Genomic DNA, 14911 nt, shown 5'->3' with positions numbered 1-14911 from the left:
GATAGGTTAATATTGAATTCAATCAAATTATATGCCAGCCTTTACAATGGGCACCTTTTTTGGATGAAATCCAGGCGGCAATACAGCAGCTGATACAGGTCGTTACAATGTGCTGACTTGCAATCTTTTGATGTGGCCCTTTCGATACATTTTGAACTGCATGTCAACAACAAATACGACCCAAATAGAAAATACCTAGAACGATATTAATCATTACATTTTCATGATTAACTCATTAAAACAGTTTGTTTATTAACAGTTGCTCACAAAAGCAACTAAATCTACTTTACACCTTCCCGACCTACTGTAGGATAGGCCAGGGGCGATTCTAGACCTAGAGCTTTGCTGGGGCACAGGCCCCCAACTCCCAATACATTAAATAAATAAATAAATAAATGTGTGCGCAATATGAAATAAATGGCTAACCTATTGATAGGCTACAAGCTTCAAAATCATTATTGTCACTGTCATACTGTAGGACCAGCACTCTCTCCCTCAATTGTTGCAAGAACCACTATTCAGCAACATCCTAACACATAGGAATAAGTAGGCCTATACTCACTGCATGAATTTAATAGGCTTTCCTACTAACACAAGGGAAAGCTTATTTTTTAGTCAAAATTGAGATATACTTCCCTCCCAGGCAAGGGTCCTATAGTCATCCTGGCAATACTGCAGTTCTTTGTAGCTTAAATAGCCTACTAAAGCCTTCATATTGACTTTTGGTGATAATTTCCAAATGTAGCCTATAATCTACACAGAGTCTGTGTAGATTATTATAGGCTACATTTGCAAATGCAGCAAACTTATTTAAGTTTGCCATTAAACCATTGATCAAATCACAGCACTGGCACTTTAACATAAATGTTAATGTTACCGTTAATGTGGGCAATTATCATACCTCCCTCCTCCTCATCTCTCCTCACTGTTCCTCTCCCACTGCCTCTGTTCAGGAAGAATTGTCTGATGTCCATCTCTGAATAGTTTATCAGAAGACTATGTTTAGTTTTACAGTAGGACAGCTTCACAAACAGTATAGGCTACTTTTACAGGACTCTCTCTACAGTATACGTAAATCATTATTAATTGTCCGCATGTTTGCATGCAGCCTACGCATGGTGTGAGTGTGTGTATCAGGGAAAGAGCACAAGCTGGTAAACTGTTGCTAAATTTAGGCTACAAATTTGGCGCTAAGCATTGAAAAACAGATGCTAATTATGTGGGCAACATTCTCTAACATCGATCAACTTGTCATATTTTCTGTCAAACAAGTTGTGAATTTGTTGTAACATTAAAACAGGGGACGACTTACTTTGCGCCAGGGCCGGAGTGGGGCCACTTTTCAGCCCGGGAGTTTCAGGCCCAAGACCGGCCCACGTTTTCCATAGTGGTGGAAATTGGATAAATGAAGCAACATTTCAGCTCTTACTATCCTGTAGTTTTTATTAGTACCATGGTTCAACAAATGTGTAAAGGTTATATTAATTCACTTCAACTAAGAAGTTAACAAAAAATATTCCACTATTCCACAAGTTAACAAAAACAGAAAGAAAGAAAGACAGAAAGAAAGAAAGCCTTTGAAATGTAGCCTATCCCACGCTTCCACAAAGAGGCATATTGAACTAATGTTTAGGCTACATGTTTTTTGCATGGGTAGGCTATATTGTTGTTTGGTGATTTAGCCTACTCCTTTACTACACCCTCTTCTAAGCAAACAAGGCATATAGGTTCATCATGTAGCATACATATTTTGCTCTTTCTTACATTAAATAACTTTAATTTATCCTCTCTACTTGTCCCTGTAGTCATGGCCTCCTCATCACTAATTTCGGGCTCATCATTTTCAGTGGTCGACTCTGCTGCTCAGAGGCTACAATTTTTACCGCATAGGCCTACACAGATCAAACTTCAGTTTTGTTATTAATATTTGCATACTGCAAAGTCAATGAATCGGATACAAAAGGCTAATATTTTAGGAAATGTAATATGTTGCTTGCAAATAGCTTGACAACGTTACAAACGTCCAATATTAGCCCAATGACTGCTAATAATCATTGCCTAGGCTATCTCTCTTTACCAGTTGCCTGTCTGTAGGCCTAATCTAGAAGCTTGGCACATTTAGCAGCATCTACCTGGCCGTTTCAGTCCCTCCTGGCCTCTTTCTACCATCCATCCTTCCTGACGCTTATGGCTACTGCAGGGCCGGCCCGGCTATCCGTATCTGAGAAAACTTTTTTGGAAAAGACGGGCTATATGGACCCAACCAACTCTTTTTGGGAGGGGAGAACTCCCTCACACGGTAGGCTACAACCCATGCAGAGGCAACGGTGCCATGCACAGAATGCGGAACGTGTAGCCTACTTTAAGAGAAGTTAGACTAACGTGACAAATGTCAATATTTTTTCCTCGACCGGCCCAAAAGTGAAGCGGCCCACCGGGAATTCTCCCGATTACCCACCCCGGGCCTGCTTTGCGCTCAAAGTGAAGAATCATGTGAACGATTTTCATTGGTTGTTGCGTTCAATCTTACCCAACTACAGAGGTGCTATTTCCTGATTGGCTATTATGGCCCCTTTCTTTTTTTCCTTGTTTGTTTTTTATTGGCTGGTAAGTGACAGGCTCGAGTCATGACTAAACCGGGCACGGAGATGCGCTTATGAATGCCGTTTCCAGCGAGAGCAGCGCTAGAATTTTACTGGGGCACTGGAGACTTTTACTAAGGCACGTGCCCCAGTGAATAAGGTCTAGTGACGCCCCTGGGATAGGCCTACATTGCGAACTTGACATATTGAGATGAGATGCCACTAAGCATTAAGTTGCTGCTTGTCTACAGAAACGTGAAATAGTAAGCTTTCAGTCTGTAGCATTTAAACAAACATAGCAATCAAGTAGGCTACCATTTCAGCTATTATGGCTGTGGGAGCTTGGGCAGCTTTTCCTTTTTTAAATTATAGTTCACCCAGGAAGCTATGTGTAATGACAGCTGTTTGGGAGTAGAGGTCAAAGCACTTTCAGGAAAATGTTGAGAGATTATTCTCCTTCCTCTGAATAGATTAAAATGCAAATTGATATGAAGTCTTTGTGCAAGACCATCTAGATCTGAGTCATAAAAGGGCCTCTGAGGGAAATGGGGGATGGTGACATTATAGTTTTGTTAATGCCATGAAACCAGTGGTGCTCTAACATGAATAGACACAAGTGTAAGCTGCCCAGGCGATTACCCTATTTTAATACCTTGAGGTTTAGAGAGAGATGATGCTTTTTTTTACTGGCTCATCGCTGTCCAGTGAAGAACTCGTGCAGCTGTAATGCAGCCCTTTACAATATTTATTTCACTAAAAGCCAAATTCAACATGGCTTCATCTATGAGCCTGATCTCATAATCTTATTAGATTGCTAGGTCAGAATAATATATAGGTTAATTAAAAGGTTAAACAGTCACTACTCATTTGTGATGTGCCACAGTGACCTAATATCACGTAATGATAAACAGCCACATCATTGTTGAATATATTGCAGGTTTTTAATGGAACTAGGTAGAGCTGCACAAGTAACTGATTTCTAATCAAAATCACAATTTGAGCTAATGCAAAGGCAGAAATGAATAGTGCAACTTGCAACTCAGTCCCAATGGTTAATCTTGTCACATCTTTTTACAGATTTTTATATTCATGTCATCCTCCTTGTGTGTCAGACAGTGAAGTTCACCTGACAGGACTGCTGTGCTTCTAATGCATAAGGCATGCTCATTGCTCACCAATCAGAAGTGGCCCAACTTAAAGTGAAATTTGGAATATTGAACTGAAGTTTGACTTTCAAAAATGATATTGCATATCAAATGGTAATATCTGTCAGGGGGGGTAATCTAAATTAGATATGTTTTGCAAATATTGCAGCCCTACTACCAGGTTGTCAGTGGAACCTCGTGGGTGGTGGGTCTTGCTGGTATGTGGTGACATTCATCATCAGTTTTCCAGTCCTGTCTGCTCACATTCTCAACAGGGCAATTCATGGGACACATCTGTGTTTGTTTCACCAACACACCTCCCTCAGTCCTTAAGGACACATGGACACGGACACACACGCGCACGCACACACACACACACACACAGCTTTTGCGTGCACCATGAACAGATTACAAGTGCAGGTCATAAGAGCAAAATTACATAGTCATGAATCAGAAATTTAATTTAATTTAATTTAATTAGAAATGTTAATGATTTTTAATAATACAGTTGAAGTACACCCAAATCATTTCCATTACCAAATTAAAACAACACAAAAATTAAACACATTAAAGTTCAGCCTGGATTTGAGGTCAAGTCATAATTCCACTAACAGTGTACTATGCTTATTTCTGTCAACATTAAATCTATGCATAGTCTCAGGGGCCATCTTAGTCTAAAAGTAGGCACATAAAACAGATATATATATATATATATATATCCAGTGTTTTAGCAACTGTTAAGTTGATCAATCCATTCAAAATATCCAGTCAGGAACAGCAAGGATTTATGGACCTGCTTTAACAAAGCACCTAGGTACTACAAAGCTTCATCAATCATCATCTGCTCCCTGTTCTCCCTGGACAAATACTATCTGATGATTGGAGTGAGTGTGAGAAATAGCAGCCTGGGAAGAAACAATCAGATGGTGGCAGTGCTAAACGACAGACCGAGTGGAAGGTCAACGGTTTGTCTTCCTGGTCAGATGATTGGAATCAGAGTTGGTTTATTTTCCCTGCAGCAAATCAAATTGGATGGCATGTCCTCGCCATGGTTACAGGTTGTAAAATACGTATGTCTGACTCTTACTGTGATGGCACAATTCACCTACTAAAAAATAAACTATGAAATACACATAATAATCAAGTACATTTCATTAATTCAGGTCATTTATCTTTTTTTTGCAAATATTCATAATGTTAAAAAGGGTCTCTGACATTTCAATAAAAAAAAAATATTCATTTTGATTTGCATGTAGAAAATAATTAGTTTAAATAATCCTAAATGACACTTTCAAAAATTACTGCATTTTGTGAATGAAGTCCTAATAAATACACAATACTAGATTGTACCTTTCTATCCTATAATCTCTATTAATTCACTATCTGTAACATAATATTATATTGGCAGCTATTGCTTTTTTGCTTCCGGAGGGAAAAATAAAGGAAACATCCCCCCTGCCCTCCACATGCCCTTCTGTCCCTGTGTACCCAGCAGTGCTTGTTTGCTTGTTGTTTTGGTCCTGCTCTTGGCTTGTCCTCTGAGGCCTCAGTCCATTTTGGTGCTGCTCTTGTGCCTCCAGGGATAGATGAGCTCTCCCACAAAGAGCTTCTTGCACAGAGCTCCCCACGAGTCCCTGGGGTAGCAGCTGTAGGTGGGCGTCCGGTAGAACTGCACCACCGTGCTGCACTTTATAGGATTGATCTGGACAAAGACACGATAGAGGGAGTGTGTGTGTGTGTGTGTGTGTGTGTGTGTGTGTGTGTGTGTGTGTGTGTGTGTGTGTGAGAGAGAGAGAGAGAGAGACAGACGAAATAAATGGGAGGAGAGACGAGCAAGGATAGGGTGATGGTGCAGAATAAAGTGAATCTATAATAATGTTTTACCTAGGTCTGAATTACGCAGAAATCAATTGGGTATTAGAGCAGTTACACTGCCCTTGGTGTCATTCCCCAAAGTCTTCACACTAATAATTCAACATGGAACTGCGAACATAAATGAATTAAGAAGCCAAATCCGGCTTCTGGATCTGGATCTCCAACTAAAGGCCCGCTGCAACAGTAATGTCAACAGCATTATGCTAATAATGAATAAATTAAACCCACCTCCATTAACAGATGAAGCGGAGTCCCAGGCTCCTGAGTCAACACTCTAAATTTTACCCCCTCTGCAAAGACACAAACAAACTACGTCAACAAGGAAGGATGCATCAGATTACACTTAACACATAGAGTAGCTTCATTAACACACTACAGTTCCCTTCTAAAGCCCTAATATAAACATTTATTTTATTTCTTTATTTTACTATTTATCTTATTTTTTAATCTCATATTTTAGGCATTACCTTATTTTATTTCTTATCCTTTTTTATCCCTGCCCTGTCTTGCCATTATCTCCTTGCTCCTTAAATGTATTTCCTTATTGTGAACTCTTTACTACCTCAACTGTAAAGTACTTTAGGTCGTTTAGGCCTGTTGTCTTGACTTTACTTTACTAACTTTCATTAATTTGAGCAAGCATCATTGTAATGTTATAACTATATGCATACGGTTTTTAACTCAGATATTGAGAGTTTCGGTTGATTACCAAATGCAACAATGACCAGCAAATTACAGTCCAACACCGATACTATGACATTTTAAAATGAACTTATGTGGTCCAGATGTTACAACAGGTGGCACAACACCATTTGCACCTGACAATACCCAGCTCACCTGCAAGCCTGTAAGGCCGACACACGCGTAGCCCCATGGCAAACAGAGGGAAAGAGTTGATGAGGTCAACACTGAGGTGAATCAGGCCTTGGAACAGCACCACCACTAGACGAAGCTGCAGAGACAGAGTGGGATCAGATCAGATTAAAGCTCACTCCCAACTATGCCTCTCCCTAAATAGCAGATCAATTCAATCACTTTCTGTGAATGGGAGTATATTTAGCTCCCATTCACATTTTCAGTGATGGCAGACAACGAGCCAATCTGATTATCATGCTTTTAATAATACTGCTGGAATGGTATCATGGGAAAAGGTGTGAAGCAGGGCAGTCCTGAGGGAACTCAGGGGGTAATCAGGCAGGCTATGCATTCCTCTCTCTTTACTGATATTTAAAGAGTTGGTCAGGAGAAATACAACCATTCACAATACTTGAATATGAAAAATGAACTGCAAAATGTCCTTCATACTGTATGTCTTCCCTTTCACTATCCACGATGGAGAGGTGGGAGATGACACTGTTCTGATCTGACGTATCTCATGAATCAGCATGAACACCTGCTGTGTCTAACTGACCTCTCTTTGACCTTGAAGCCATAGGGCTTTTACGCCCCTCACCTCCACCACCATCACCACCACCACCCAGAAGGGCAGAACCTTAAGAGAAACACTTTCAAACTCAATATCCATTATCATAATGTTGCAGCTTTGCTACAATCAAGTATGAGAGGTAATCTGGCAATAACAATATAAGCACTTTTCTGGTATTTTCTAATGCGTATGAATGATCTAAAATCATTCACGGCGCCAAACTGACAGACTGAGCAAATGGTCATTGATATTCTCTGTGAAAGTGGTGTGAAGATGTTTTAGCGCACAGTCCCAAATACTATGATGAAGGTCAGAGCTGAGCGAGGAGGAGGAAGAAGAGTTTTTATGCCACTCTAGTGAAGTGTCTTATAATCGTGAGAGAGGTTCATGAATCTTACAAGGAGGATTAAAAGTTGATGTGGTTTCTCTGATTTTCGTAATTTATTGAGGCTCTGCTGTACTCCATCTTGCAATGTAGTGTGAGTGTTGTGGACTGGAATTTCAATGTTTTTTTGAAATTTAAATAAAGCAATCTTCATTTCACAAGTTCAATTCCGCAGAGATGCACATCCCATAATTATCTGAACTGAAGCTACACATGGAAAACAACACTGGTATTTGAAGGACTCACCAAGGTGAAGACCAGGTAGTATAGGGCTGTAGTGGGTAACAGGAAGAGCAGAATGGTGAAGAGCAGCGTCCCGATGAACAACTACAAAACAAGTGGAAGAACATTCAGAATGTGTGCTTAAAGGTCCAGTATGTAGGAAATAATGGAAAATAAACTGTAACCATTCCAAAGACGATCACCATATGTTGTCAGAGAGTGAGGAAACACGATGAATTGAAGTAATGGCTTATTTGACAACATAACTCTAACCCGTGAAACCCCGTAAAACCCATGGAAAAAAATCAGTTACGGGGCAGAATCTCTTGGAATTTTCGTTTATGTTTTGAACGATTAATTCTAGAATAGCGTATTAATAATGGGCTAGCGCGTCCTCCTATTTGGGTTGCCAAATTAGCAAAGGGCAACTGTCAACAGCTGTCAGTTGTAGTCATGAACGCCTACAAGAGGCAGGCAAATTTCCAAAATTAAAACAAGAAACAAATTAAGTGGACATCGGAGGAGCTTCCTGAGAACGTAACGTCTTCGTCAAACTAAGAATATCAAGTCTGACGCAGAGCTGGCCATATTTCTCCACAACAGGTAGCCTATGCTAAACTTCATCTGCATCGCTAACTTCAGCTAAATATGTTACGTTGGTTAGAGAGGAATTTTTGGTTTTCACTGTTTCCGTAATGTGTAGCTGGGTCATGGTTGGAGAAATGTTAAAGCAGCTGCAGGTCAACTAACGTTAGCTAAGTCTTCATTACATCTGGCAACCCAGAAGAGGCTCGTGTCTGGTAGTCTTGAGAACGTTCACCAGTGTTTTGATTTTGGCCTACAGAACGTTCGTTAAAAATCCTACAAATCGCACCTTTAAATTATTAAGATGCAACAGTCTCAGCAGCAGAGCACTGAGACAAGCCAAAATTGAAAAATCTTAAGGTAAGACATTACCCTGAATCAACTATCCAATATGTCTTAAAAGTGATATATTTTTTCTATTTTTCTTGTATTATCCTCAAAGCACCCAGTTAGAAGATACAGTTTAAGCCCAACCTAGCCAACCTAGACCATGCCTAGGTTGGTTAAGAGTATTTGGATGTTTATTGTGGTAATATGGTGGCAACATGGGGCGTAAGTTAAGGTAAGCTAACTGGCTCATTTGTTTTGTGTTTGTGGTGGGTTGTGCCTAGGTTGATGGTGGTTGGCTAGGGTTTTTATGGTTATGGTTCAGTCCACATCAACGGGACGGACCAACCTAGCCAACCTAGACCGTGCCTAGGCTGGTTAAGAGTATTTTGGGTATTGGATATTTCAATGTGGTAATATGGTGGCAGCATGGAGGGGAGTGTCTCCAGGACGCTGGTTTCACTGCCTAACTTAACGAAACATCGATGAATGAGGGTGCCAACTTGATAACCCAATGACATGCCGCATACTATATACTGCTTTTGGAATGGCCATTTGTCTTGTGTTTGTGACCATTTGTTGGCAGATTTGTGGGTAGCGTGCTTTTTAAAGTTAATTTGAGTTGGGGCTTCTGAATGCGTTTTTACCTTGGATTTTGGCACAAGGGATTTTAACATCTAATCCTGTGTATTAATGTAATGCTTGTTGGTTTTTGTGTTTTGGGAGGTGGAGGTGATATCAGGTTTCCTTGTGTTTTTCTACGTGAGTAGTCATTATATGAAGATTTGACAGGTCGAGAGAGATGATGCACTTAGTGGAATGGGATCAAATATGGTTGGATATTGTAGGCAGGGTACCTCAGAATTTAAGGCTTTGACAGAGAAGGCAAAAGTAACAGTTAGTCTGTTTGTGGGGGCTGACTCATTTACAAAATCAAAAAAACGTTGCACTCCAAGAATTTTTTTCTTTTTAATATTTTCTTTAGTAGCGACAGGGGTAACAAACAAATGTTTTAGCCATTAGGCCTTCATCAGTGTCTCACACTGTCGCAACTACACATTAGGCTGCTTTCAGACACGTCCTCCGCAGTATATGCGGAGCTTTGCCAAACGGAAGTCCGACCCTTCAAGTGATTCAGATATGATGCTAACATGCTGACATTATGCGGTCATATGTGTGAACGACACCGACGCACATGAACAGATTCTGTGTGGTTGAACAGGTTGAACGTGGTTGAACACATGGTTATGTTGTTCAAATATACGGCCCAACTGCTTGACATCCGCAGAACATACGGACTTACACGTAGGTCTGAAAGCAGTTATTGTGTAGTTGTACTGTCCAAGGTCTCTGTGCACTTAAGACATAAAACGTATTCCTTCAACTGCCTAACTCAAACTCTGGGGTGCGTTTCCCAAAAGCATAGTTGCTAACCTGTTAGCAAATTAGTTGGTTGGCAATGGGAAATTGCATTGCAACCAACAAAGTTGCTAACTTAGCAACTTTGCATTTGGGAAACACACCCCTGGTGAGGAATGAGCGATAAGGCTCCACTGAGTCGTACCTGGTCCAGATCGTAGGAGCAGGAATCCACACGCTGCCTCAGCACATTCCACTTCTTGCCCCGGAAGAGACGCCAGAGGGAGGCCAGGCCGTAGATCTTCAGGCAGTACAACCTGCAGGGCCAGTCAACACACCGTGAGCTCATCATAACCACAGCACAGGCGGCCCTACTTGGATGACTAGATCCCGAGTGACGATGACCAAGGAGAACAGCACTATAGCCTCTCACAGAGCTCATGAACCAGTCTGGTGTTTCCTGTAAGATGAGCAATAGTTTCTTTCTTTTCTATCTAGTTTCTATTTTTTGTTTCTTCCCTGGTCAAAAATAAATTGTGAAATCCAGATGAGTCCATTTGAGACGTGTTTGCGCCACCTATTTACCATTGGGGTATTTAAGTTGCCTATTTTGATGAAGAGAGGGATGTTTAACTACTATATGCCACCTGAGAGTAACCGTCTGTGATTGATTGGGTGTCTACAGCTTCAGTCACAGGAGTCTAGACCAACAGCACACAACAACCCAGCCTGACATTGACAGACTCACACTAGGCCTCCAGCTCCATTAGCAATCACACAGATCCTCCGAGGTTTCACCATGGGAAAACCCTGAGCATGACTTATAATGCATTCGTGTCATTGGTTTAGATAGAAGTGTGATGCATTTAAAATTGTAATGAGAAGTGAAATACGTTTTGTGATACTCTCCTGGGTTCAAAAGAGCAAAGTAAAACAAGACACGTATTGTCCAGACACACAGGACCGCAAAATGCTTATAGTCACGGTGGAGAAGTCCACTCTAAATATACAAGTCCAGGTGCAGAGAGGAACCTAGGGCTGTTGTTGTGGAGGGGCTTGGGATAGGTGAAATAGCTGACCTTTACAACACTCACTTCATTTGTGTATTGTTTACAGTTTTCCATTCAAGTGGCTGTTTGTATTCTAAACATCCAAAGGTGCCGAGTTCTACATGGCTAACTACCACAGATGGTATCTTCAGAGGAAACAGGAAACCTCAGCAAAATCACATCACCTTAGGCTGTTTGCATGATCATATAGACATTATGTTTAAAGATATCATATGGATTCATGATCAGCTGTAAACTGTGAGGATCAGGCTAGCACTGCATTTCAAAAATTCAAATAGCACCTTGTAATTCCATCAATCTTTTGATTACGGTCATTTCCACAGATAAAACTTGTTTTTCCCTCCTTGAGATTTAGAGATGGACAATTCAATGCTATGAGTGTTGAAAACATATTTCACCTAACATTTGAAAGACCTCCACTAAATGGCCTGACAAATACTGCCCTCTGCTGGTAAGAAGTGCACATGATCTCACAATAATCCATCATACAAATGGACAGTCGGGCAAGGTACCAATACAAAATATGGAAGTGAGCCTTACCTGGCCCCATAGACGTAGAAGCAGTAGATGTGAAAGGTCAACAGGGCAACAATGTCTGACAGTACCGAGAGAGCAAAGGTCAACCCCAGGCAGGCAGAGAGCCCTACATACCACAGGATCATCTCAATGAAGGGAGACATCAGGTGGATGTAGCCTGCAAACAAAACAGGGTTATTGATCAGCCCAAATACTTGGTTTTATTAACAGTACAAAAGTACAAAACTGTGCCAGGAACTGATTACTGTTTGTTTTAGTGTTTATATAAGATGCAGTTGGTAATGTCTGCAATTAAAACTAGTCTTTATCTAGTTTATTTTGTTACCCACTAAAGTGAGCACAAAGTACAGCATAATAAGCTAGATGAAGTTATAGAGAGCCAAAACTCACTGATCCACAGGTGGATGTGATAGAGGAAGAAGCGGCCCAGCACTTCATCCAGAGCCTTGTTCATCTTCAGGCCAGCTGGTGCCCCCATCAGCCACTGCAGCAGCTCCTGAAGCTCTTTGGCAACATGCTAAACATTTAGAAGTTAACAGATGTTTTAAGCCACTTACAAGATAAAAATGCCACTATGCTACTTGTTGCAAGCATTCTGTCAGAGATAAGTTTCACATTATATTTGTTGATCTGGCAGACACTTTCATCCTAGATGACTTACTGAGGAGCAGTTTTATCACACTTCTCTACATTCAAGACGTATTAGTTAGTACTCCTCATAAGCAGTCTCATAATAATACAGTTTACTTGGATAGGCCACAGAGACTTAATATATCATCTGGTAAAATTCAAAATTCAAATTCAATATGAAAAATTGTTGTTGAACAATTACTGAACATCACCTTAACCAAATCCAAGTCCTTACCTTAACGTTAACCGTAAATTGTAGTTAACAGTGTTAACAGATAGTTTTTGATGATCTGAGCATCTGTTTATAGTCTGTGGGTGGACTATACATGTAAAGTGTGACCCATAATACTTACATCTGCAACTGGTACCAGTGTATTGGCAAATTGTCCTATACGATTTTCCCTGTAGAGCCAAGATATTAGCAGCAGTCCAAGAGCCATGTCCACAAAGAAGGACACAAAAATGTTGGCCTTTCTGCAGGAGGAAATGATTAATATATTAACGTATATATATATAAGAATACACTACCTTGCAATATACAATATTGGCTACCTATTTAAAATGGACTTTTATCTAATCTGATGCACACCTCATAAAATCCATGTGTCCGGTGGCTTTTTTAGGAGATGCCACAGTTTGAAGATGCTCTGTTCTGTGTCCCATCTGCACACAAGTCGACAGTTTGCTGGAAATGAACTGAATAGGACGTGTATTCAGTATCCTGCAAAAAACCAAAGGACACAACCATCATCAATTTTTCAGAATCTATCACGCAATTAAAGCCAGGCACATTTATAAAGACAGTATAGTGTGTGTGTGTGTGTGTGTGTGTGTTCTAGCTCACCTGATGCCACATATCCAGTGCCAGACCGACAGCATCCATGTGATGAGCATGCACAGGGGAACAGAGCCCTGTTTGAGCAGCTCCACTACGATGCTGGCCTCCCTGCCCTCCGACTGCCAGTGGGTGGTCTTCAGTGGCCCGTCGTCGTACCTATCCAGGAAGAAGAGCGCCTGGCTGTGGGACACTGTCTGGAACATGGCACGCAGTTCAGAGGGCTCTGCTTTGGAGTTCTGTATGGCCTCTTGGACTGGGTGGAGCTGGGACAACATCACCTTGCGCTGGTCATAGTGGATGAAGATGATCTTCTCGCTACCTCCATTGTCACCGCCGTCCTTTTCTCCATTGGGGATACTTTCATCCTTTCCTTTGGATTTATCCGTGAAAAGTGTTCCCTCGTTGCCTACCATGTCACAGTGGAAGCCACTCTTGCCGACCTCACGGCTAATTTTAAGCCAGCGATTGTGAGGGAAGATGGTGCTGAGGTCCTTCAGAAAGCTGTCCATTCCTTCCTGGCCTTCTTTAGGCATGCTCCAGGAGCCCAGCACAGTGAGGTCGACATCTGTCTCACTGCGCATTTGGCTCAGGTACTTCTTGACTTGTCCGGGAATGAACGGGTAGTGGATGACGGCCAGGACCACAGCAGAGTCATGGCCAGGGAGCCAGCGACCAATCAAGAGGCCACTGTCGGCCATGTTACAGCACTGGGGAAAGAAAATCTTCAGCACCATATTTTCCAGTTCAGGGTCGTCCAGCGACTGAAAAAGAAACCCTGTAGGTGAACATAATATGCAGATAGTGGTGATTACATTATCTCACAGCAAAAGTTGAATGACACCATAAAACGAATGAGCAACAAGCTATATTTCGGTGTACAAGTTAAGAAAAATGCCTCCTAAAAAGATAATGGAAATGAAAAATACCCGTTTATTTACTCTTGCATGATACGAATCGCGCGCCTGTAGTTTCTCTGCTCTGCTACTGCCCCACTTTTTCTGACCTTCAGCTTTATTGAACCGTTTCTATAGTTACAACAACCCTCTGGCAAAATTAGCTTCATGGAATGCCTTTATTGATTTGTCACATCATTCATGACCAAATTACTAAATTTTCATCTTGACATAGTGTGAAAGTTTAGCAAGAAATATTTTCTATTTTGGGTGCATGTAACATTTCAGTTGACCGATAACATCCTGTCATGCAACCACTCTGTTAGCTAGCTTCCAGACCAGACAGCTGTCAAACTTAACTTAGATAGATACGCTAGTTCTAGCAACCTAATGATGATACCCACCTTTCAAGACGTAGTGGACAGGTTAATTGTGTCAATCCATCGCTTTAATTATCTTAATCAACAGATCTATACCTCAACAAATACAGCTTTCTCATAACAACTAATATTTGATAGGCATACTCTACATTTAGCTTAAATGCTACTGGATATCGCCATGTTCATTGTTGATAGTGCGTCCATAAATACCTTCCGACTACTTTATTGTGGTCAATGCAATAGTTCCTACCTACCACACGAATGTAACCTACAAATGTGTAGGATTTTGTCGTTTCTTCTTGAAACTTGGCTCTGATATTATTACTTATATATATATATAATTTTATTATTTGTTTACGTTCCAATTAATGCTATTTTTGCTGTCTGTGAGATGTTGACATGATGTGATGCGCTCATCCAGCCTATTGTTGATCTTCAGTAGGCCTAGCTAGCTGCTACGGCTGTGTGTGAGAGTGTTTTTCTTTTAATTATAGCCTAATTGCTAGCCAACAATTGCACGCACGCCAGTCAATGAAAATCTACCTGTTTTTTTAACATCATAATTGTAACCTACTCTTATTGACACATATTTACAAAAACATTTTATCCGGTAAAAAGGTTTCGTCTTACCCCCCAATTCTTTTAGCAGTAAAAGTC

At 40.9% G+C, this 14911-nt stretch overlaps 1 protein-coding gene across 2 annotated transcripts; it reads right to left on the bottom strand.

Moving 5' to 3' along the window:
- Positions 1–4184: 4184 nt before the first annotated feature.
- On the bottom strand, positions 4185–14439 carry pigq (phosphatidylinositol glycan anchor biosynthesis, class Q). Of its 2 annotated transcripts, none has more exons than XM_076266217.1 (11): positions 14279–14439; positions 12988–13756; positions 12733–12864; positions 12497–12617; positions 11904–12030; positions 11517–11670; positions 10112–10223; positions 7660–7740; positions 6440–6554; positions 5831–5892; positions 4185–5429 (listed from the first exon to the last, which is right to left on the bottom strand). In XM_076266217.1, the coding sequence occupies exons 2-11, from the start codon at positions 13713–13715 to the stop codon at positions 5274–5276; spliced, it is 1788 nt and encodes a 595-aa protein (XP_076122332.1). In that variant the 5' UTR covers positions 13716–13756; positions 14279–14439; the 3' UTR covers positions 4185–5273. The 2 variants fall into 2 exon arrangements, with proteins under 2 accessions (XP_076122332.1, XP_076122333.1); XM_076266218.1 differs by having other exon boundaries at positions 12988–13742.
- Positions 14440–14911: the final 472 nt, after the last annotated feature.

This window comes from Alosa pseudoharengus, unplaced genomic scaffold, assembly GCF_046254945.1.
Source record: "Alosa pseudoharengus isolate Yale_2024_CS ecotype anadromous, Long Island Sound unplaced genomic scaffold, YU_APseudo_1.1 YU_APseudo_1.1_scf_4, whole genome shotgun sequence".
In the NCBI taxonomy this organism is placed as follows: domain Eukaryota; kingdom Metazoa; phylum Chordata; class Actinopteri; order Clupeiformes; family Clupeidae; genus Alosa; species Alosa pseudoharengus.
Note: the sequence above shows the minus strand (reverse complement) of the source record. Positions and strands in the feature narration are given on the sequence as shown.

Excerpts from the sequence above, each read along its gene's own strand:
- pigq (XM_076266217.1), bottom strand. The coding sequence starts at position 13,715 with ATGGTGCTGAAGATTTTCTTTCCCCAGTGCTGTAACATGGCCGACAGT. Across the intron at positions 10,224-11,516 it reads TTCTACGTCTATGGGGCCAG|GTTGTACTGCCTGAAGATCT; the intron begins GTAAGGCTCACT and ends CTGGCCCTGCAG. Across the intron at positions 7,741-10,111 it reads GCTCCTACGATCTGGACCAG|TTGTTCATCGGGACGCTGCT; the intron begins GTACGACTCAGT and ends CTTGTTTTGTAG.